Below are 24,065 nucleotides of genomic sequence, written 5' to 3'. Positions count from 1 at the left end.
AAACACTTTAAAGGGACAGGCAACCACAACTACACACACATATCCACTTGAAATCAACTTGAGACAAAACACACGCATTGCACTTTCAAACATAGCCTACTGTAGATCTGCATTTTGTATAATACAACATACAAACAAACCATATAACCAAAATATTCTTTTTTTCTCTTTTCAACCATCAAAGCTGAAACTGATATGCTGATGAATTAAAGACGCTGGGTGGAAAACTGTTGATTATCATGCAAATAATAATAAATAAATAAATAAATAAATACAAATGATACACTGTAGGCTATATGATGTTGTCATGCTTAGCTATTTCAGGCGACTAATTGACAACCTGTTATTACAGTAAACCTTGTAATGGCTGATAATGACAATGGCTTCCCGGTCTAGAAGAGAGTAAATCCTGATATTCAAACGATATGCTTTTCCTTTATTTAATGGCTAATGAATGTCCTACCACTCCTACTGCACTGATGTGATGCATTATTGCATAATGCCTGATACACTATCTGAATAAAACTGTATTACTCTTTTTTTTTTTTTTACTTTTTTTTCAGTTAAGATAAATGAAAGGTTCAATGAATTTAAGTTCAATGAAGAGTTATTAAATTCAGAACATTGCCTGCACTGAACTTTGAGATGGCACTGCAGGAGATGACTTTGGAATTAATTTCATTCAATGAACATGGATGCCCGTTGAGCTTGTGCTATCTGAAACTGACACTCATAAGAGGGAAACTTATTTAAAGAACTGCTAGTAAAATGTTGGCAACTTCACCCAACCTGTGGCTGTGAGATGAAAGTGACAGACAAGTTTGGTCATGTTGGATTCATTGGCTATAGACAGCCCTATATGCAGCTATAGGTAAACTTCAGAAACATAGTCGTTATATTGTCTTCCACCAATTTGGTTTCTTTGCGTATTCATTGGTGATATTTCCCGGATACCAATCTGCTTCTCCAAACGGCATAGACATTTTTTTGGACATATGTGGTAATTTACCTGCAGCAGCTTTGCTTTACCCGCCCAGATGAGGGCTGGACTATGGGCGGAGATTTGGTACAATACCCTCGAGGTTGATTTTTATGTCAGTCTAGTTTCACCTGCTCGCGCTGACACTTGCTCGTAGTGCGTAGGCTACGTGGACACTGGACACACGATCCTCGATAAATAGCTGAATAGTTCTGATCCAAATATCACATTGTGGCTCCACATCTGAACCGAAGAACACTTAACGATATCAGTTAGGCTACCCTCCGCAGAAGGAAGAACGTTCATTTAAGAAGGATGGGTTCATCTTCGTACCTCCTGCGTGTCTTCATTACTGCTGTAATGTTTATGCAAGGTATGTTGTTAATCTGTTTTAACATGTTTTCCGCCTTTTTGAAACCCTTCATTAAGCTACATGGGATGTTTGGTTGGTTTCGGTTTGGTTTGGTTGGTTTTGTATTGAAGACAAATTTAGCTTTGGTTTGGTCTATAAGCTCTCCGGTTATATTTTATAGTGTAAAATCAACAAGTGCTCAACAGATAAAATATCCACTAGACTTCGGTTAAAAAAGCTGCTGTGGAGTTCTCTCAATGTGTTGAATGACTTTAAAATTGCGGTTCAACTTTTCCTTTTCTGAAACAAAGTTTATTGCTTATAGTTGTGATAGTCTATCACTTCCATCTAGGCTAGCCTACTTTAAATGTTTATAACTGACATCGCCACACTATCTTGTTGACAAATTAGCCTAAAACCATAATGATGGAGTGATACAGTTGGTCACGGAACTGAAGGTATGGAGCGGAGGGACTGTGGGAGCTGACAACGCTGTCGCTGGGTTAGGCTACTTCCCTATTCGCCATAGCCTATCCAAAGAGGTGATATGCGTCTTTGGACTACTGAAGCCTTTTGTCAGAGATGTCGGTTTTCTCCAGGTTGAGGTTTTGATGGCCAGTGCAATGGCTTGGGATATCTAACAGTGTAATGCTGTAAAGTTCACCCAGATGATTCATGTTATCTAGTTTAGGCAGTAGCCTAAAACAAATTACTTGCGAGGCTTAACAAAAAATACCTACCGATACCAAGCTGAATACAACGTTGTCTTCGTGTGAAAGTCTGCTCAGTGGTATATTTTGAGCCGACGCGCCACTAACTGGGTGTTCTAGAAATTATGATGCCAGTTCATGAATGAATTCCCTGCAATTGTAGTTAATTTGCAACATACATGAATTTTGATGATATGTAGGCTATAGTGCATCCATCGCCTACCTCCATAGCGCCAGTTTGGGACAGACTCCGTTGGCGCGAGCGCGATGTTCTGCATTTAGGCTACTAGCTATATGGGATCAATGAAACAGCCATAATTACTTGGGGGGGGGGGGGTAATATATGGCTTAATCATTAGTCGCTCAAAAGTCACTAAACAGACAACTTGATAAAATAAACTGTTTGTTTGTGTGGTTACACAAAGAAATGTAGTGACCTCCACCTCCTCAAGACACTGAAATGGCTTCAGAATGGAGCAGTGCATTATCTTGTACACATATCTTGAAGAGAAGATAAGTGAGTTTAGTCTTATTCCTGATCTCCCTACGGATGTGGGAACAGTCAGGAAGGTCAGTTAAACCTTTAAAGCACTAGGCTACTTTAGGAGGATATGATTGATGTTCTCTGACAATGTAAGTGTTATTTTTGGGGAAAGCTGGATTAGATGCTCTTCTTGTTTTCCACTTCAGAATCTGAATATAGCGCAGAAAACCTCCCCTGCACTATTCATCAATCCTATGTTGTACAACTGATGTTTGTCAGCCTGTGTATAATATCTTGTCTAGTCTTGTCTGTCTGACTGACAGTGAGGTTTCTTTATCTTTGGTTAGATTTTGAAGAAGATATTGCCCTATGATTAAAAAATAACAACAGCAGAGGACAATCAGGGTCTCACAACCCAGCCTGTTACATTTTGTTGTTCAATTGTCCACTGTATTAAGTGACGCATATATGTGATGTGATCATGTGATGCAATGAAGGACGTTCCTGTCCAGTAATAAGTATCAAACAAGGAACTGAAACACCATAGTTTGGTTATTTAGAAGCTTATCGCTGTATGGCATTTCCGACTCAAAGTCAGCCCTATCAGGTCAGTCTTGAGTCTATTATCTATGCAGACACCACCAGGGACCAGGCTGCGTTGTGAAAAGGGGGAAAAGTCGTCACAAAAAGCTTTTATGGCAGATTGCTTTAGCCCTGTGACAGGCAAGGCATCTGCTTTTTACCGCTGGCTGCCCCACCCCCACCCCCCCACCCCTCACCAGGTCTCACCCCTGGTGTTGCTCATCTCGTGAGTAGAACCAGCCACTCATCTGCTAATGGACTAATCTTTTCTCTGCTGAAGGGGGGACCTTCCATCTGAATTACCAGAATGACTGTCGGGAGACCAAACCAATCATATCCATCATACACATAACACATGCATGGGCCTCTCCTTTGTCTGATTGAAAACAGTTAAAAGGAATTTGTCCAGTTTTCACCAGGCTCGTAGTCATACAATAATGGATTAATACGTGGTTTAGGTTAGAGTTTGAGTTTATAAAATCATTGCCTAGTGGGCTTCAAATTTCCATCGACAATATAAGTCATCTGTCTGTAATATAAATAGTCCAATGTACTAACAGTATAATAAGAATGAAATATTAAATAATTGAAGGACTTATGTAAATATAAGTTTGACTGCAGTAGACAAATGAGATTATTGTATGGTTTTGAATTAGAAACAGCAAAGATTTCCTGTCTACTCTCAGATCAAGTCCCCCCTGACAAACCAAGTCAGGAAGTTTATAAAAAATGCTCCCTAATTCCTGCTGTCACCAAACACTCTGTGAACAGTCTGCTTTCCATTGAGTTGTGGAAACCCCGAGGCTTGTTGTCAAGACGCACTTAAGGAAAATCAATAGCCATCAAAGAAATCTTAACTGACCATAGACTCACAGACTCCTGGTCTGTCACCAGGAGAGAGTCCCCTTGGCTTTCTAAAGTGTCTATCAACTGAGGGCTGAGCCTTATGCTGCTGTGAAAATGCCAAACATGAACTGGATCGCTCCCCATATACTCTATCATAAATGCCCTGTATGGCAGGCTCTGACATGATATGACTTTGATCAGTCCCACACAGACGGCCCCTTCTCATTTTCCCCATCGTGGACTTTGTTCTTAAATCATACCAAATTGTTTTGGTGTGCTTGCCTTGCACTGCAAAAGCTGGTACCCTGATGGTTCTCATTATTGGCTTGGTACTGAATTTGTATTGATGTCCACATCAGTATCGAGGTCAGGAGATTAACAGCTATTGACAGCACAGCCAATTACTTTCTTCAATGAGGTCTGTAGGTATCAATTAGTGAACAACATACTCTTCACCTTCAAAGGGTGTGCTGTTTCACCCTGCAGCCAATCTCAGCTAGAAGCTCAACAGCTACTGGTAACCTTTTGGTTCATGAGAACACAAACGCAGGCTATTAAATCAAGAATTCTACAGTTGGGTACTAATTGTGAAGTTTGTGTTACTGATCCTAATTAGTTAAACAATATTGCTCATTAAAGTCACAGACTCATAGGGACAGCGAAGGTCACTCTTTACAGGCATGTGTTGCCATTTTTGTCTGTTAGAACAAATCTTTTGAATTGCAGTGTGGATTTTTTTTTTTTTCAAACTTTTACCGAGCGCCTTACTTTATTTATGCTTTCAACATGACATTCAAAACCACACAACTTTTGTGCTCACCATGCAGACCATAGGATAACTTGATTCACCAGTTTGAATCTCCCCCTTTGATGATCCCTCTGATGTGCAGATTACATTTCCTCATGTCTGTGGGATCACCTCAGCCTGCCTCTCTCCTCTCCTTAAATGACGCTTTGAAGCCTAGAGGGCATGACAGAGAGGGAGGCTTTTTTTCTCTCTCTCACAAATCCTTAACGGATGTGTGTCTGTGGACAGGCAGAGAGAGAGACAGAGAGAGAGAGAGAGAGAGAGAGAGAGAGAGGGGGCCTCCCAGAGTTCCCCATGCTTAGGCTGGCACAGCATTTGCAGGATAAATTCATCACACGTGAGGTGGCACAAAGCTGTGGCTTTATAGGGATGGCCCTGTTGAGCGTGAGTGATTGCAATTACAGGCAACATGGGTAGAAGTGGAATGCCTCAAGTGGGTCATGAAAGGGGTTTGGGTCGCTTTAATGGCCCTCTCTCAGGATCCGCACAATGCAAGCATTCATAGGAGCCGTGTTATGTTTCGAGGCTAACACAACAGATCTGGGTGTGCATATGCTAAAGAAATCAGCATAGACTGGTATGCTATGTTGCTTTTTTTGTGTGCAATGCTAGAGTGTGGAACAATTACAAAGTATCTGGGCATTATTGTTATTTATAACTTTATACCCCATACCCATATTGGTGGCACAGATGCCAACAACAAATGACAGGGTGCAAAAAGAAGATGCTGCTTACTAGAGACAAATGTCCTTGAAGGATCCTTGAGGGGAAGATGGATCTCTGTCATTAATCTATCTCGCGTGGCTTATCACGACGCATCACACAAATGAAAAGGGTCAAAATGTGTGTCTGCCTGGAGTCCACGTATTCATGGCCTGCCTCCACAGGCAGCGTTTAAATCACAGTTTGAACAGCGGAATTGTTGTCTTAGCAAGTCGCTGCTATAAATAAGCCATGTGGGTTGATTTAATGCTATGTTGGGTCAGTGGGGAGGATAGGCCATTTGGTTTGCTAATGGTATAACATGTCGCCGGAACTACATTCAATCAAAGACGTACGACATTTGCATAGTATTGGCAATTACATTAACTTTAGAAGAGGACAGGATAGATTAAGCAAAGCACTTGCTGATTGGACTCAGTTTCCTTTGCAATATAAAATTATTATCTTTGCATAGCAATTAAAAATTAATTGTTTAATAGTCAGTGTTATTTTTAGGTGATCTTCAAGACACTACCTTTGCAGTCATTAAAGTTGTCAGTTCTTGGATTCTTGTCCTTGTTAACACCTTCTTGTGTGAGGAGACTGTGGCAATCTTTGTGATGGATAAGTATGTTCATCTGATATTTTACTTATTCATTTATATGCAGCCATATTATCTGTAGTTGTTCAGCTCAGCGCCATTGTACGCATTGTAACACTCAGTATTATTTATAGACAGTTGCGTAAGTATGTATTTGACTGGAACTGAGCTGGTGTACTTATCCAGATAGGGACTTAAGATTACGGCAGTAAACTTCCCACCTTCAGTCTGAAAACAGATGAAAGCTAATGGTGTGAGTTCATGTGTATGTTGACAGCCGGTGGGTGATAAAGTGCTGCCTTTAGACTCATTTGAGCTCCACCAGGTATATAGCGCTCTTGGCTTCAGGAAATGCCTGTGCTCTTGTCAGAGAGCAGAACTTGTCTGGAAGGTGTGGGGGCGAAATTGCCTAAGGGTGAGGTATAAAGAAAATGAGTGTGCATAAAAATACCTTTGATCTCAGGAGACCACAAATTTGAAATAAAGGTTATTAAGTCGAAAATAGATAAGAGGTGTTGAGTACAGTATCAATCCTTGATCAGACAAATTATGTTGTTTTTATTTCTCTCACCATATCTGCGTCTTGCTGCACCACTGTGTACTTTCCTAACGAGCCGAATGCTTTATCTGTGTGAATTTATTTGGAGACTGTGTGGCTGTATTGGTCTCTCTGTAGTGCACAAAGTGATCCTTTGGCAGTACTTAATTCAGTTTACTGTGAAGACAAAGGCATCTTTGAGCGAGAATGTTCAAGTACATTTTACACAATGTAAGCAAAGAATGGTCAGCCATTGTTTGACCGCTGTTGTTGAGGTTGCCATGTAGATAGCTACCTTAGTGTCAGTTATTTAGTATTTTATTTAGACACAGTTCAGATCATTGCAGTCAGCTGGTGATTAGCCTGTAATAGAAATGTGGGGCTCATGATTTCCCTGAAATATAAGAAACCATATCTGCTCATGAGTCTGTCTGTTTGTTTTAAAATATTAATATATTATGTTTCTTCACTCATCATGAGAGGCTCCGACAGTTGCAACTAATTGCAGAATATCCATATTTTTGCAATTATTGTGGCGAAGCCTGACATTCTCATAGCGGCTTGTGGAAATAAATCATAATTTAGAACCCCCCCATTCATCAAATTAATCCCAGAGCAGGCGACCCTGGCCTGGCCCCTCATGTTGTCCTCAGAATACTGTGTAAAACCATTGGCTCATCTTCCCAGGCTAAGCAGCTGTTGTTTTTTGACAGTGAAATGGCTATTGTTCTCCTGGCTCATCTAACAGCTGAGGCAAGCTCACTGACCCCATGCCTTTCATGTTCCAAGCACCTGTGAGGGGTCATTAAGTATGTATGGCCAATGGACTTGGTGCATTCCACCCCGTGGTTGGCTGATCTTTCTTTGTAGAGTAGCAGAGATGTTGACAGCTGATGTCCAGACAAAATTTTGCAAAGTCCCTCAATTGTGGGCTGTCATATACTCATCTGCAATTCTGAGGTGAAGTCACAAGACAAAGAACATGCAAACCATGAAAAACCTTAGGCTGCCAATGTTATTGAGGTGCAGCATCTGTTTTGAAATATTATGCCACAGAAATCAGTGATTGTAATTCATATACCTTCTTTGACACGCTGTGAGATTGTGCAGGGAATCACTGTAAGGATTTTAGCATCTCCCCAAGAGGGTTAGGGGCATGCTTTACTTGATGCTTTGTTGTGCCGAAAACCTTTTGATTTCATGTTGGGGATTTAACCTTACCAGAAACATTCAAAAGGCCTTAAACGTCTTTGAGGTAAAGCTGTATTGAAGTGTCCCCTGCATTGATGTGGTTCAGCTAGAGGCTGTGTTGCGTGGTTCAACTTGATTAAAACAACAAAGAAAAGCTGGGTTTATCTTTTCATTCAGTTCAGAAGATGTCTTGGCTTTATGTCTACTCTTTAAAATGAAATTTCAAAACAGACAAGACAGAGGTCTAAAAATGAGACCAAGCCTCAAGGTATGTTTAAAGTGAATTCTGGTTGTGTTTGCATACTTTTCCTAGGTTGTGGTGCTGTTAATCTAGTCATAAGAAAGATGAGTCACACATGGCTTGAAAACATGAAAGTTCTACCATTTAGGTGTTTGCTTATTGCTCTAAAGATCAGAAAGATGTTGAGTTGATGCCCTTTTTCATTGAGATTGTTTCAACAAGGGATTGTTTAGTTTTAGGGGTTTTGTTTCCCTGACAAAATTGCTCGATTATTTTCAAGTAGCTCTGAGATGAGAGCCAATGAAGCCAAGTGAACAGATAGAGCAGCCTTCAACAGCAAGATAACCTTGGAGTAAATGGAATCTGCAGTGTAGGAAGACGTTAACTGGAGTTATAATGTGCTTAATATACATTTCTGTTAGGGGGATGGAATATCTCAGCTAATTTTCAACTTTTCTTATTTGCTATTAGATCTAGTTTAGGCGTCTGGAATATTTAGGGGATATAACTTCAAAGTCATGAAAAGACAGCTCCTGGGCCAATTCACATCTCCATTGTATCAACTCTCAACTGCTGTAGGAATGGGATTTTAGTAAAAGGTTTTATCTGATTCTTCTGCACTCAGCAATATTTTAAAAAGCAGTTTTATTCAGGTGAATAAAATTCATGATCATGTAACTAAATGTGAACTCTGTGAGCGACTTTGTAATGCGCAGTTATTATGCCTCTTCTTATAAACCACAATAGGCAAATGTGTCTGCTGATACTGCTTGTAAAGCATGCAGTGTTATAACTCATTTCATGGTCATGTATGTTTCACATGCACCTCTATGTTGATGCTTGATGATCTACTATGCTTTTTGAAAAGAAACATATACTGTAGGTCTTTTGGAAAGAAGCGTATTTGCCATATTTGAAACTCTTAAGTTATTTTTTCATTTTTAAATTTGTTGTGGAAATACTGTCTTGTATGCTGTGCTCACATCTTATCCAAATATGGCTAATGTAGTGGAGTTAAGCATAGATAGTCTTTGTCTCTGTCTGTCTGCGGATGGATGTTTTTTCTCATGCAGAACCCAACTCAGTTCTGGGGGAGTGTTTAGCAGGCAGCACATCAGTCAGAGGAATATTTGTGTTGCAGGGGAATCAGATGGGCTCATGTTTTAATAATCAAGGCTGTCACTAGGGGTTGGGAAGGTTGACTGTCCATGAATTTCAGAAATGATGTCAAACCTAAACCTACAGTATACATGTTTACTGTCCCTGGACACACATATTTGAATTGGTATGCTCGTTATTTTTTTGTATAACCAACCTGTGACCCTATTGAAATACTGTTGATTGCAAAATGATTGCATGTTGCTGTTCTGAGGCTCCTGTATACCGGTAGTCTGCATTAATCTTTTCACTGTATGCCTTTGCTAAAATAGAGCAATTTTCTACCAGTACATTGCAAAGTAATTGTCTAATGCAATACAATCAAAGAAGTGTTTTGCAGTATGCTGGGGAGATATTTTTTCATTGTCTTTCTGTTCAAATTATTCATGAGGTTTTTCCACATACAGTGGAGGTAACCCCCTCAGATGTGTTGAGAGAGGGCACTAAAAAGAGGCTTTGATCAGTCAAATATACGTCACAACTGAAATAATATGAAGTCCTTCTGAAACACCATGCCAGTGGCTCAGTGGGTTAGCAATTATACAACAGTGGTGTTCTTCACTGTACATATTCTGATGAATCACCCATTGAACAACCTCAATTCCTTGGAAGTGATTTGATTCCTGCTTTTGTGAAATCAGTACAGTCACCCATTTCTTTCACACACACATGTGTGGCATCTTTCTTTTCTGATCCATTGTGTAGCTTGATGAGTTTATGTGAACATGTGACTAGTCCAGAAATACCAGCTCTGTTGCATTCCTTTCCTGTTTGCCATTTCTCAGCTTCGGTGTCATGTCTCATGTTTTGCTTTGCTGGCTATAGCACATTCACACAATTGTCTTACTCTCTGTGTGTGGGAGTATGTGTTTCTGTGTTTGTCTGTATAAAAGGTGTGATATTTTTCCATGTATGTGTGTATTTGTGTGCTAATGTTTTGAAACAGAGTCTGGAGGAATATTATTCCAGATGTGCTCGGCAGAGTTCAAATCGGAGGGTGTTTGTGCTGACTGGATATGATTCCTTGAGCCACTGAAATGACTAGAAGCCCTTTAAGGTCACTCAATTCTACACCACTGTGGCCCCAGGATCTGTCTGTAACGGTTCATTCTGTTTGGCCTCTCAGGGTCTCAGCAGAAAACAGATATGCAGCATGGTAGCACATGTAGGAAGGCTAGCGCTGTTGGTCTTTGTTTGCTCGCATTATCCAGCTAGAGCGCACTGTGATAAATTGGTTGGAACATTCTCCAGCACACTCTCTACTCTCCACTGAATCAATTTAGTAGTGTCTGAAATGGCAGGTCGATATGACAGATAGCACACTGAAAAATAAATGTTTGGGACATTTTATATGGATATGCCATGCGCCATTACAAAAGCATTCCCTTTCCTGTCCTCCTGCTGTCAAAGGCAAGACAAGGGGCTTTGGGAAAAAATATGCGACACAGTAGTGCATTTGCTTTTGATTCCAGGTCACTTCTACATGGACCTTATATACAGTCAATACACATGCACAACAAGTGTGGTGCATATACAAGTGAAGCGAGAGTAGGTGATAAGAGAAGTCTATTTTCCTGTGTGTTCGACCGTGCCACTGGACAAAGCTCTGAATCATTTAACTCTCCCTTAAGACTTGTTGTGTCACTCAAAAAAATTGCCTCTTTCAAGACTGTGTAGCCATTGATGGAAATTTTTGATTTTTAATCAAGATTTGCATTTTGTTTGCATTGTGTGGCTAACTCTGCAAGGGGAAATACAATTGCGCTGGCGTCAAGCAATTTTGTTAGGAATCCATACCCCTCAGGAGCTTCATTAGGCTTAGAAGAACATTCTCCTACTGTCTTTCTCTCACTTTTTAAAATATGCCCTTAAGAGAGAGATTTGTGTGTCAGTGAAGTTCATTTAATTCATCTCATTTGAATGGCTTCCATTTTGAGTTAACATTGTGGTTGCCTGCTAGGGAAAACATTCTTCCAGTTAAATTATTGTGGCTTGTTAGACATAAATGTGTAAATCACATTAGCATATTTTAATTATATCGAGAAACTCCCTTTTGCATAGACCAGGGGTAACGGCAAAGTTTCCGGACTGTTTTCTAACTGCCTTTACAAGGTAAGGTTGAACAATCGTGTGATTTTCTTTTTTAGCTCTCACAAGTTGCTGCGGTTGGTGTTTTGAGGCTTGGCACGCTGAGGTTTGCTGCTTGACTGGATGTTTTCCCAGGGCCGCGGCCTCCCACAGGCTTGGCCGGCTCACACAGGCTTCAGGTGCCCAAGTCCCACAGGGCTTATCAGTGTCGCTGTGAGCAGATGGACGATTCCGGCACACCTCCTCGTGATAAGCCATCAGCAGCAGGGGGCCCGGCAGGTTGAGGCCGGAGTGTAGTGGCCCTGGAGCGAGGCCTTTTAATCAGTTACACAGTGAGAGGAGATGACCTTGGGCTCCGGCTCCAGCTCCAGTGGCCCGACCCGCAGCCGTACCCACCCGACCCCCTGCTGACGGAGCGCCCAACACTGGGCCCTCTGTGGCCAGCGTCACTCACACCTGCCCACCCTCTAGAGCGCGGCCCGCCAAAGCCCAGCAGAAGAATGTGCCGCTATCAGTGTGACCTGGCCCTGGTCATTTCATTTATTCATGCCAGGGCAGCGCTCTTGACACTCCTCTGTGTCTTCTTGGATGCCGACGGCCTCTCAATAGTCCTTTATTGAGCCTCAAAGCGCACATTGTGTCCCTGCGCAGGTCGTTGTCTATGCTGCACAGAACCGAGTTTCCTCCAAAATCAAATCCCTGACCTCAGATGGTACAGGAAAGTAATACATAGTTTCCCTGACCTTTCTTCTGAGTGCTTGCCTTGGACATACTTGTACGGCTTCGTCAGTGATCAAGTAATGGTAAAGGTCTGCAGTACATTATAGTCTTCTGCTCTTCCGAGCACTCAAAGAGTAATGGCACACATTCACCCATTCATTTATAATAATGACAGAATGTGAAATGCAAGGTGCCAACCTGTACATACAGTAGAGCAGTTTGGAGTTTTGAGTCAGGCTCCTACCGGCAACTTTCCAGTCACTAAACAACATCTCTACCTCCTGAGCAATGACTTCTGCACACCATAGGACTGGATTTGACTACTGGACTTGTATTCTTGGGTAATGCTGTAGGATATTCAGTCCCTGGCGCCATGCTATCAATGCACAAACAAGTTTATTTAAGTAGCCAGCTGCTTGTGTGGGAGAGGAAAAAGGTCGTATCTAAAGGTGAGGTTCCTTTTGTGCGGTTCATTTAGCATAATCTTGCTGTCATGCATAGCCTACAGGACTACTTTTTAAAGTGATATCCTTGTTCCTATCAGATTTCGACTGGCCTTTGGAACATGTGTGTATTTTGAGTGTCTTCTGCTTTCTGGAATGTAGCGTCATTGTACATGGAAGAGCCTTTCCAGAGTAAACAGAAGTTGTGGGGGAGAGACTTCTATCTGCAGAACCGCTTTTAAAAAGACGAATGCTAATTCTCTAAGAGCTGTGGTCTCTGTTTAGGCTCCAATACAGTACATGGGGCACGGCTCACATGGGAGGCCAAACATGGCTCATGGATGTGCACTCCCCGAGGACTGCGAGAGTGGAAGTGCCTGCTGACGAAGACCATTTCAGCAGGACAGCTGAAGCCAGGCCAGGAAGTACGTTCACCTCAGCCCAACCCTGGGCTGCTGGGGAGCATCACTTAGTGGTCAGCCTCCATTAACGTCTTCCCCTGATAAACACTGAGATTGGGGTGGGCGTTTGACAGACACCCTTTTCCTGGAGCAGATCTGGCCACTCTGCTTGTGTCATGTTGATTGCACCGTGGGGGCGAAGTGTCCAGCAGAGGCTCAGGGTTGAGGGTGAGGTGTGTGTGTGTGTATGTGTGTGTGTGTGTGTGTGTGTGTGTGTGTGGGTGGGGTGGGGTGGGGTGGGGTGGGATGGGGGGGTGGGTAGAGAGCTACCACTCTTAACAAAGAGAAAGGAATCTAGCTTGTTTCCTCGTTGCTGTTGGGGAAGAATTATTTGCTACGTCTGGGGCAATAAGAGGCCATGGCACCTTTCGGCGTCCCTTAATCTCAGACTGATAAGAGTTGCAGGCTCTGTGGAACGTCTGTGGATAAAACATGTTTTTATGTCTAGGCTTAAGCAATGTGTCTCAGAGAGCGTCTGTAAATAACCAGGAGAGATATCCTGCTTTATTGGACTGTCTCTGCCAGATATCCCGTTCTCAACATTGAAAAAGCAGGAACAAAAGACTGTTCCTGGAGTATAATTAGAGATCATTTAAGTGGGTTATATTTATTGACTTAGTGCATTGGCTGGCACAGTTCCTGCTGTGCATATCTAACTCCAGACATACTGGAGCCAAAACACTTAAAGGTTACCAGCTTCACTATGTATGAATTACCACGCTTTAATTTGAGTAGCACTTGTGAAGAGTTCATGCCTGATACCAGGTATATGTGTGCGTGTGTGTGTGTGTGTGTGTGTGTGTGTGTGTGTGTGTGTGTGTGTGTGTGTGCCTCGGTGAAGAGAAAATCCTTCTTTTCTGTAGGGCTGCAAAAGAGGTCTGTGTTAGGTTGGGACTGTGAGGAAATAGAGGCCATGGAGGAATGGGAGAGGGTGACCCTCTGCTGAGCGTGAAATGGGCCGTTACCCCGGGCTCAATCTGAATAATGGTGTCTGTACATGGGAATCGGGGGAACAGAGCGTCTTGCTCCTTTTAAGGGCCTTTATCCACCAGCTGGGATTTCTTTGAAAGCCTGACCTGTCCAGGTTCAATGGGAAGAACACAATTTGTTTGATTGAGGAATGGGTGGCTTTGCCCCCACAGTAACTATCCTAAGCTGTAGTAGATTGAAGTGAAATCACCCAAGCAGCTTACTACAATAAGTGCAGATGGACGTCTGTTGGCATTTGTAGACCAGTCAGCCTAATTGCACCTGTATTGCTTGTGACTTTGAACCTTTAGGAATTGTGTGTTGATTCCATTGCCAGGGTGTCATGTGTTTTGCGTTTCATGTCACCTCGTGCTTTTAGAACGCTTTCATGTCAGAGTCCATTTCGGGGGTTCTGTGAAAATAGCATTTAATAGAATTCACATTTTTTTGTGCCAACCAAAAAGGCACTATGCCCATGAAAGGCCGGCCAATCAAAATGTCCCTATTAATACTTGTGTTCTTTCTTTCCCCATCACGATGGAAAAAATAAGAATAGCTGACCTCTTCAAGTGGTCAAAGGGAACTACTGCATTCCAGGGCGCACAGGCAGAGTGGCCAGTGGTCAAACACTAAATCAGTTGAATGCGTTTCGGACCCAACACCAGCCTTCACCTTGATGACAAAAGCAGCTGCTGTGACGAGAACCTTTGACAGCCTCTGCTTTGGCTCTCACCACCAGCTGCCCGGTCCACTGTGTGATACCTGATACTGTCACCCCCGCGGTGGGCGATGTTTGTTTGGCCCTTTGTGACCCCCTAACCCCAGGGGGCTCACAAGGTGTCTCGGGCAGGCTGCAGGAGAATGTTCTTGTCACAGGTCACAGATGATTTTTTTTTCTTTGCCTTGTCCACCTGTTAGCCATAAATCAGATTTCATACATTTGCTTGTACATCAGCTCTGGTCATTGTGCGAAGCATTGTAGTGAATCACCTTTTTAGGAGTTTATAATGAGAAGACTCTGGGAGAATGTTTTCTCCACCCCCTGAACAGGTGTTTAGAAAAAAATAAATAGTGCTGTGAGGAATGAAACAACGATGCCTGAGATAAAGTCCACCAACACAATATGAAAGGCAGAGGAATGCTCCCAACTGTTAGAGATGTGAGGGATCTATTTGTCTTCCAAGGTGCAGCACCAGCTGTTGAACTGTCTGTATTGCACTGTTTTTGGAATTCAAAAAGTTTCAGTAGCAGCTGTTTTTTTTTTTTTTTTTTTGGAATGAGACAACCTAATCTAAGATATGACAAAGAGCATTTTTGAAATGTACCTCCTGAATGGTTTCCCTCATACCACCCCAGAGTTCTTGAAGTAGCAAGCTATTGTTGGTGTGTTTCACATGGCTCTAACTTTAGCCAGTGAGGTCAAGGCAAGCCCACACCCCAGAGTTTCCTTACTGGCTCCAGGCCCAACAACAACAACACCATGACTAAAGTTTTAGAGAGCCACTTCTGGCATGGGTCACTACCAAAGCTAGATGAGTCATCTCCTCAGTTTCGCCTCTTATCTGAGGCGGAGCATGCTGTGCATTCTGGGAGAGGTACGATGATGGGGGCATGGTTGCCCAGTGATTCAGTACCAGTTGGCGTTCCTCTCCAACTGTGGAACCTCTTATCTCCTCTCCTAGCCTACCTCTGGCATTAGCTCACAGCGCAGCCTGCCAGCCATGCAGGGTGGGGAGAGGCTATGCCACAGGCACACTGATTAATGGTGGTGAAATCCATGCAGTGAGCTAGCCCAAGAGTGTTAAAATATGGGAGAGAGGAGGGGGGGGGAGAGGGGGGGTTGTCCCTCTCCTGGAAAGGGAAAAACACAGGAAGAGCTTCTGCTGCTGCTGCTGCTGCTGCTTACTCGATAGTGCAGATATGTTTGCTCTGATTACTCTACATTAATGCTTTTAGCGATAACTCCCCCAGGAGGAATGCTAATGACAGGGCTTCCGAAGTCACATGATGTTGCCATATCAAAGATCCTGAAATGAGAATCTGTGGTTGTGTGAATCAGTCTTTAATTAAGTCATGAGAGGCTCATTATTTTAACCCTGGTCTCTCATGGTGGGAATCTCTACAGTATGCGTTACTCTCGTGTTTCAGTTTCAGAATGAGTGTGATGACGTGTTTATGTGTGATTACTCACAACACATTCAAAAAGCAATCGTTTCTGTTTTGAACGGTGGTCAATGTATCACTAAAGCTGTATGGCCAGCTTCCCCCAGATGAGAGTGTACTCGTAAAGAATAATGTAGGAATAATGTCAGACCATCTGCCTTTAATTCTTGGCCTATATTTGGCTCCAAGCTGAAGACGCCTGTTTACATGTTCCTCTCGCATCTCTATTGTTCATTGTTACTGTAGGGTAGTAAGTCGAAGCCTGCTGGAGTTCATATCGTTGTGTATCACCATGGCTTCATTTGCGTCAAATACCCCTTCCTGGGTGATGTGGTTTGGTTTAACATGTGGTCGGAATTGGCATGTTCCTTTTTTCAGCGGTAATCTGTGACGAGTGGAAAGTCTATGGTTTTGGTGACTATACCAAAGCTGCCAGCCGTGTATTGGGGCTGTGACTGTTAAGGACTTCAGCATAGATAGAATGCTCTGTAACAGAAATGAAGATGCATGTGACGCATTAGGAGGTAGTTGGCAGCCTCTCCTACAGTATGCTAGCTTGATTAATGCACTGCTAATGGGCACAAGATGTACCTCTGAAGCTCGTTTCAAAGGATGATTTAAAAAGTTTTTCTTTTGAGTACAGGCTAATTTTTTTTTTTTTTTTTTTGAACTATCCTGCTGTGAATTTGGTAAAATAAGATACCCTTGTCACAGGAGGGGTGTGTTGTCCATTCCAAGCACATCGCTGGCCTTTCACCGATAAGGTAGAGGGTGAAGCAAAATAGCCTCCAGCGTGGAGACCTTGAAACCCTAGTAAAAACAAACATACATGCTTGTGAGGGGTGAATCATCTCTCATGTTACCTAGCGTTTCATGTGAACTTGTCAAATAGCGTACTACTGGGATGTAACTCCCCTAAGCTCACTGGCTTTACGCGTATGTGGACAGTACAAGTTCAAAACCATCGTGGCTGGTACAAGTGGTTTCCCTTGTTGTTGATACGAACATACTGGAAATTCCTTTCAGAGTGCTGCAGTGGAGGTATGAGTTGTTCTGTGTATCATGAGGTCTCCACAAGAGACCATGGGCTTACCACTGATAACATTGTAATCCATACTCTGTGAACAATCATATTACTGTTCCAGTTCTTACTGACTCATACTTAACCAAGCATACCCCCCCACCCCACACGAACACACACACACACACACACACACACACACACCTTCCCCCCGAGCTCCCACCAGCACAAACATGATGGCTTACAGGCTTTTCTATGTTGTAAGCACTAAAATGGCAATCGGCGAAATGGTTTTTTTCATGATACACAAAATGATAAGGATTGAAATGCGCTATATAGGCCACTTTGCTGGTTTACGTTCGGGATCACATTGCAAAATGCCCCTAATCTCTTTAGCATGGAAAACAGACAGCGAAATGAAGCCATTGTTCTACCTGCTCCCTGCAAATTAGATTGAAGCCTAATGGTCCCCTGGAGCAGAGCTCTCTCTCTCTCTCTTTCTGTCTCTCTCTCTCTGTCTGTCTCTCTGTGATTCTTTCTCTTTCCTTCTTGGATGTTGTTAAATGGCCTAGCACTGTTTGCTGCGCATCAGTTCATTAAGGGCAGCTGATGAATGCATATGTTTTGTCTGGAGGAGAAGAACGTGTGCAACTCCTGACGTCTTATCGTGCTCAGACTTCCTGCAGCCCCTCGAGAGGCCCCAGGGACCTCTCTCCACATCCATAATGCACAGTCATTGCCCAGTCCACTTACCTGCCTGCCCCGCAAGATGATGCCTTTCTGTGGTTTATTGTGCATTCCCTTTTTTAAAAGACGGGATTTTAAAAATTCATTCCGAGATAGAGGGAACCAGGGGTGAGCCGGGCCATTGTGAACACGTCCACGTAAGATAATGGTCTGAAAATGGTTGCTGTGATTTAGAATTATGGGCTTTTTTTTGTGTTGTGCAATATACCGGCTCTACCAGAGAAGTGCGATGTCTGACAAACACATTAAATGTGTGATGTTTGCTGAAAGCAAAATGGCAAAATATATCTCACAGACACTGACATCCTACATATGCATCTGTATACCTGCTACATCAAACGTGTAATAGGCTATTCGGTTCATCCTCATCAGCATCAAATTGTTGGTGTTTGAATTGATTTGCTGCATTTTGTTTGGTATGTAAAATAATTTCTTCCTCGCTATATACACAAGACATTAATCAAATCTGGAGGCTGCTGACAAGACACCAAAGGTCACATCGCTTATCCTTATGCTGTGGGTTATCTGTTTAGCTTTTGTCAGCCTGCTTTCTTCCCCAAATTTGGTAATGTCATACGCTTTTCCTTTTTTTCCCTGTGCAGCGAGCATATCAAACACACTAAATAAAACCAGTCTGGCCTTGATGCAGCAAGATCTGATATTTGTTGATAACATATAAGGCATCTGTTGGCAAATACAGGCTAGGGCTCTTTGTTTAAAGAGGATAATTCCCACCATAACATCAGGAACTTGGTCCAAGGGCTCTCATAGTGAACTGATTTCAGCATATTCTCTGGAGATGAATTGGACAGTATGTATTTTCTGCTCAGCTATTTCATATCCCCATATCAGACCTAATTTATTTGTAATATATTTTGGATTTCATGTGTGTGGAAAACAACTTGAATGCATTTAATATTTATTTCCAAGGAGAAACCTTCAGCTGGCAAACAAACTGGAATGAATAGTACCCTTGAGACTTTTTTTGGCAAGGTCTTGGAGCCCCGTTTGAAATGCCACCCCATGCCTCAATGCAGGGGCAGAACTCGGGCTATCAATGAGAGCAAAATCTCTCAATTCAGCCTGCCGCGTTTGTGCTGAGCTGTGACTGCCAACATTGATCCATTCCACCACGGGCACCCAGAGCCCAGAGCTCAGGGGTGCGAATCAGTGAGAATAAGGTGGCATGCCATGAGCCAGGCATGTGCCATGGGTGAGCCTCTGTCCCCTGTCAACCCCCACCGTTTAAGATCACTCTCTCACGTCCACTCCATCCCCCCTCTGCACTGGGCACTGGGATCACCAACACCCCTCGACGTCGCATGCAGGCAGTTGGCCATTAACACCTCGCTACTCTTTAGTGATCTGCCTCTCAAATACAATCAGCTCATTCAAATGCAGGGCTTGTCTCTTGACCCCGAAATAGAGACAAGTGACTGCTTTACATTGCCCATGATTTCAGTCCCTCAGCTATACTTTTGATGAGTCTAGGCAGGCACGAAGTCTAGGCACATTGTTGTGGTTGTATCCCGAGGATATGGTGGATATGTTGGTCATAAACATACGTCAGGCAAAAGCTGGTCTAAGCTGGTTTGTTTTCTGCCTGTATGTGTTTTTTCTAAAGGAGTGGCTTTAGTCAGTCTGCGTGGTCTTGCACCATATAGCTAAACAATACATCCCGCCAAAGGTTTTCCTGCAGGCAATTGTCCCTGGCAGTTGTATTTAACAGGCTCATACACAGCCAGGGCAGTAATTCAACATTTGTTCCTTTTATGTCAGTGTCCATGTTGCCACAGAATTCTGTGTCGGATTCTTCAGGCCACTAGAAACGAGCAGGCTGAATTCCAGAAGCATCTGATGGACATTTTATGCTCTCCTTGACATGTCGGGACGGGTACCTTGACATATCTGTGCTATGCGAATGTCCCTGCTCAGGAATCTGAGGAACTTGCCTAGAGACACTGGGAAGACAGAGCGTCTGCAAGGACGGGGCTCAGACACACACTTCACTACCTACCTTTCCATACGCGTTTTCTACTAACCAAACTTGCATATAGCACATGAGCGACTTCTCATGTAAAATGTACTGTCTACTTGTGTGCCAACTCAACATTTTAATTCTCAAGAAAATATTACCGTGGCAGCTGAAGCGTTTCATCTGTAGTTCAAATATAGACAAAGATTGAATGAATTTCTGTGCCCTCTCAGTTCTTTGTTCAACGTAACCAGCTGTTATAACCACTTTGAGTTTGTATGTATTAATCTAAAGAGCCCTCATGAGATGACTGTTTTGGGCCTCACCAGCTCTCTGTCTCTTGGCGGTTTGAAGTGCTGCATATGATGTGGAGAACTGTTTCGGAGCTCTTTTTCTTGCCCGGTCACCTGATGGCTGCGCTCCGCTTGCCTTTGATCTAGTCGCACTCAACTGCTAAGAGTCCCGCTGTCGCCAGAGTCTTTTTCATTGGCTCAGTGGCGGAGAGAAAAGTGTGCCCATTTGAGTGGTGGCAGCCGGGGGGGAGATGGCGACGGGCACCTTGGCTCTCTCAGTGTGTGTCGACACGAGCTAATCAGCCAGCAGATCGGACCGCAGAGAGACGAGCCGAGCCGATCCGAGCCCAGCCCGCCCAGGGGAGATGTGGGATGTGTTCGTGTGCCACGGGGACTGGTGGAGACGAGCTGCACCTCATTTCATCAAGTCAATTATTTCAGCACTCTAGGCTCTCGCTGGCCCTCCTCTTGAAAGCTTGAGCCCTGGATGGGTCAATTATGCTCGGTGCTCTGGCAAATGTATGCCTGTGTGCTAGCTGGGGAAGCGGAGAGGGAGAAAAAAAAAGGTGAAAAATGATTTTTATTTTTTTTTTCCCTTTTCTCGCTCAAATTTTAATGAAGACCTTCTTAGCAAGAACAGTGCCCTTAACGGTGTTTGACTCTGCCTCTGCCGTTTTCTCGGATTTTGTGAACAAATATCTCAGCCTCCGCACACAGAAGCAGTGGAGGGCGGAGATGATACGCGGCGGCTTAGATGTGACGGATGCCTTTTCGCATTATCTGCGTCTTGTTATCAGTGGGGAAGACCAGATCGAGCGGATTGATTTTCCGTTCATTTACATGGCAAAGGAAGTGTGAACCCCCCCCCCCCCCCTTTAGCGCAGATAAGTGTGCCCTTTCTATGGTCCCTTTGGCTCTCGATGAGCATGTGAGGGAATAACTCATTTTCAAAACCCCTGACAGTGAAAGGTCCATCCAGATGGAGAGTTTTCTTTTTTTTTGCCACCGCAAACTCTGAGCGTGATGAACACATTAGTGCTGTGCTGCCCAGTATCCACTGGGAGCTCGCCATTCATCTGACTTATTTATGTGTCCAGTATTTTGTTGTATGATTTGATGTTTTGTTTGAGCCGGCTCATCGCTGAGGTGGAAACAGGGATGCTGTAATGAGGAAAGTGGTCGAGAGGATAATGGTGCTCAACAGTAGTCACGCCGAAAAAAAAAAGGCCTGTGCTTTGTTTTTGAAGTATGGCGGCTGATGCGTTGTATGAATCATATAATAACCGTGGTTGTGATCTAACTTTTGTTGCCATGTGGCCACCAATGAATTATGGTATAGTTATGAGAGCAATACAAGCCTGTAATGGTTTTTTAAAAATGGTGGTTGATAATGCAGTGTAGTTATTTCACTGAGATCCATGCTGAGATAACACCATATGTCTCTATAAAAACAACTCTGCACAGCAGTCACTCACTTGAACCCTCATGAGCCATTCAATTCACTGGATCAAATTCAAATAAACAGGAATCTTATCAGTGTCAGCTTGTTGGACAAGTTCCATTGCTCTGCTGAGGGAAGCACGCTAGTCCAAACATTTGCTCGTTTTTCAGAACGGTCTTAAAAGCAAGTGTCAGCCATTTTCATTAGATTTGGACTTGCCAAGACATCATCCTCAGCAGACTCCTGCTACATCAGCAGTGTTGGGTAGGTTACTTTAGAAATGTAATGTGTTACAGTTACAAGTTACCCTGTCTAAATTGTAATAGTAGTGTAACTATTTGAATTACTTTGTCTGAGTAACGTAACTAATTACTTTTGATTACTTTTTGATTACTTTTCCGATTTTTTTATGATATATATAGTCCCCAAATCCATGCGAAGATTTCGGCCTTGGTCTACAGGCTGCCGAGCAGTTCTATACAAGCGCACAAGGCAGCAAGGGCATTCAATTCATGAATTAGCATCACATTTTTTGTGAGGATAATATAATGATAATCATAACACGTTCACAGGCAGGCATGTAGGCCTACGCTGATGGCACTGTAGACATGATAGAGCATATCAGAAGGTCCCGTATCAAGCTATGGCTGTGGAGGGAAACAGTTCTTTTTACATACAATATTCTTTGCCAGGTTTAGCTGACAATATTGAGATGTAATTCAAATTGTAATTTTGAAAAATTTCAAAAGTACCTGTAATTGAATTACACATTTTTCTACAGTAACTGTAATATATTACTGTTACATTTATTTTGTAATTAAATTACGTAACTCAATTACATGTAATGCGTTACTCCCCAACACTGTACATCAGACAACTCTGTTGTGGATTTGGCTCAGTTTAGTCATGTTGGCCTACCAAATGCTTCTATCTGGGGAGTCAGAGATTATAACATTAACACCCTCTGCGGATGCTCCAAAGCCATATTTTTACACATAGCAAACTGGCTCTAGTCCCTGTTTTTAGCACATAACAGAACTCACCTCTTCCTCTGCCCAGTCCTCGTTTTTTTTCTAATCTTGTGCTCACCTTTACTGTTAGACTCACTCAATAAGCAAAAGCATAGCAAAGCACTCGACACACTCTTCAATGAATCAACAACTTTTTGGCTGTGAGCAACGAGAGGTATGTACCGGTTAAGTTAGGGAGCCATCAGTCCAGCGAAAACCCTTTTTATAACATGCAGAGCTCTGTAACCGTAGTCGCCAATCAAGATGATTACACACTGGCTACATCACAGTGATGCTCACATTTCCGTAACACTGCTGCAGATTAAAAAGATAAAAAGATCAATCTTGATAAACTTTAGTGAAAGATAAACTTGGATAAACCTCAGTGAAAGATAAAACAGCATTCGAGCACATAATGAACATAGATCTGATTTTTTCCATGTGTCTGGTCGCTGCTTGAAAATGATATGTTCCAACACTTCTGTTCTGAAGAGAAATGATGATAACTCTGCTATTGCACACAGAGGCCCCAGTGTCCTGGTATGTTACCACTCAGTGTTCATACAATTTTCTCTGTCCTCTGAATTACACAATTTTCATAGTGTCTCTGACATATCATGTCCTCTTACTAGAAGAATCATACAATATAATATATTTAAAAAAAACATGAAACCATAAGGCACATTTTTGGTCTCCTCAATATGTATGGCAGCATCAGGAACCATATAGCTATCTTGTTTCAGCTAGGCGTGTAAACATATACAGATATTTTAGTTGATGTACATATGGTGCCAGGATTTATTTCACTATGCATTAATTGCAACACGATAGCATTTGACCTTTAGAACCTTTCATGAAATGTTGATACCGTACTCTCTGAGAAAGGTGTTGGATGTTGCAGATGGTACAACTGTCCCCATTAGAGTCCTGACACTGGATAGTTCTCTAGAGAATAATACAAGCCTTTGGGCTGGCTTTACTCCAGAGTCCTAACCGAAGAGAGAAGCTGTAAAGCAAAAGGTGAAAATATTGCTTGTAGTTGTATATCCATTTCGGTCTAGCCATTTATTATATTCCCCTCAACGTTCATCTCTATTTTAAGATTTACAAGTGAGCCCTGTTCATTTGCGGTTGGTGAAAAATCACAAGATGAAGTAAAGAACTATCATACAAATATTGATGCAATGCAGTCAACTCTCCAGGTTCTCTCATCAGCCACACTGTGATTGATTTTACCATGATAGAGTGCCGGTGGATGTAGTCCCATCCGTTGTACGTGCTGATGTGTAACCACTTGTAATGTGACTCATGGATCACACTGATGCTAATTACCATCTGCTCACTTACACTACAGCAGTGTTGCATGCCAAGTTGTTTTCAATTATCCGCCTCTCTCCTTTTTTTAAATTACAGCTTTTATTTTGGGAGAAATGGGTGTTGCAATCATGCCAACTAGGCAAGGTCCTTTCTGGGTCTTGAATGGTGCAAGTGACCATAATTGTCTTCTCTCCTTCTACGGTCATAATTGCAACCTTTACATTT

At 42.7% G+C, this 24,065-nt stretch overlaps 1 protein-coding gene across 3 annotated transcripts in view; it reads left to right on the top strand.

Annotated features, from left to right (window-relative positions):
• The first annotated feature begins 1,115 nt into the window (after positions 1–1,115).
• alcama (activated leukocyte cell adhesion molecule a) overlaps positions 1,116–24,065 on the top strand; it is a 39,891-nt gene continuing 16,941 nt past the window's right edge. For all 3 annotated transcript variants that reach the window (XM_062536474.1, XM_062536473.1, XM_062536472.1), the window contains exon 1: positions 1,116–1,352. In XM_062536474.1, the coding sequence (XP_062392458.1) occupies positions 1,295–1,352 (58 nt within the window). In that variant the 5' untranslated portion in view covers positions 1,116–1,294. The remainder of the gene's footprint in view (positions 1,353–24,065) is intronic.

Source organism: Sardina pilchardus, chromosome 5 (assembly GCF_963854185.1).
Source record: "Sardina pilchardus chromosome 5, fSarPil1.1, whole genome shotgun sequence".
Lineage (NCBI taxonomy): Eukaryota > Metazoa > Chordata > Actinopteri > Clupeiformes > Clupeidae > Sardina > Sardina pilchardus.
Note: the sequence above shows the minus strand (reverse complement) of the source record. Positions and strands in the feature narration are given on the sequence as shown.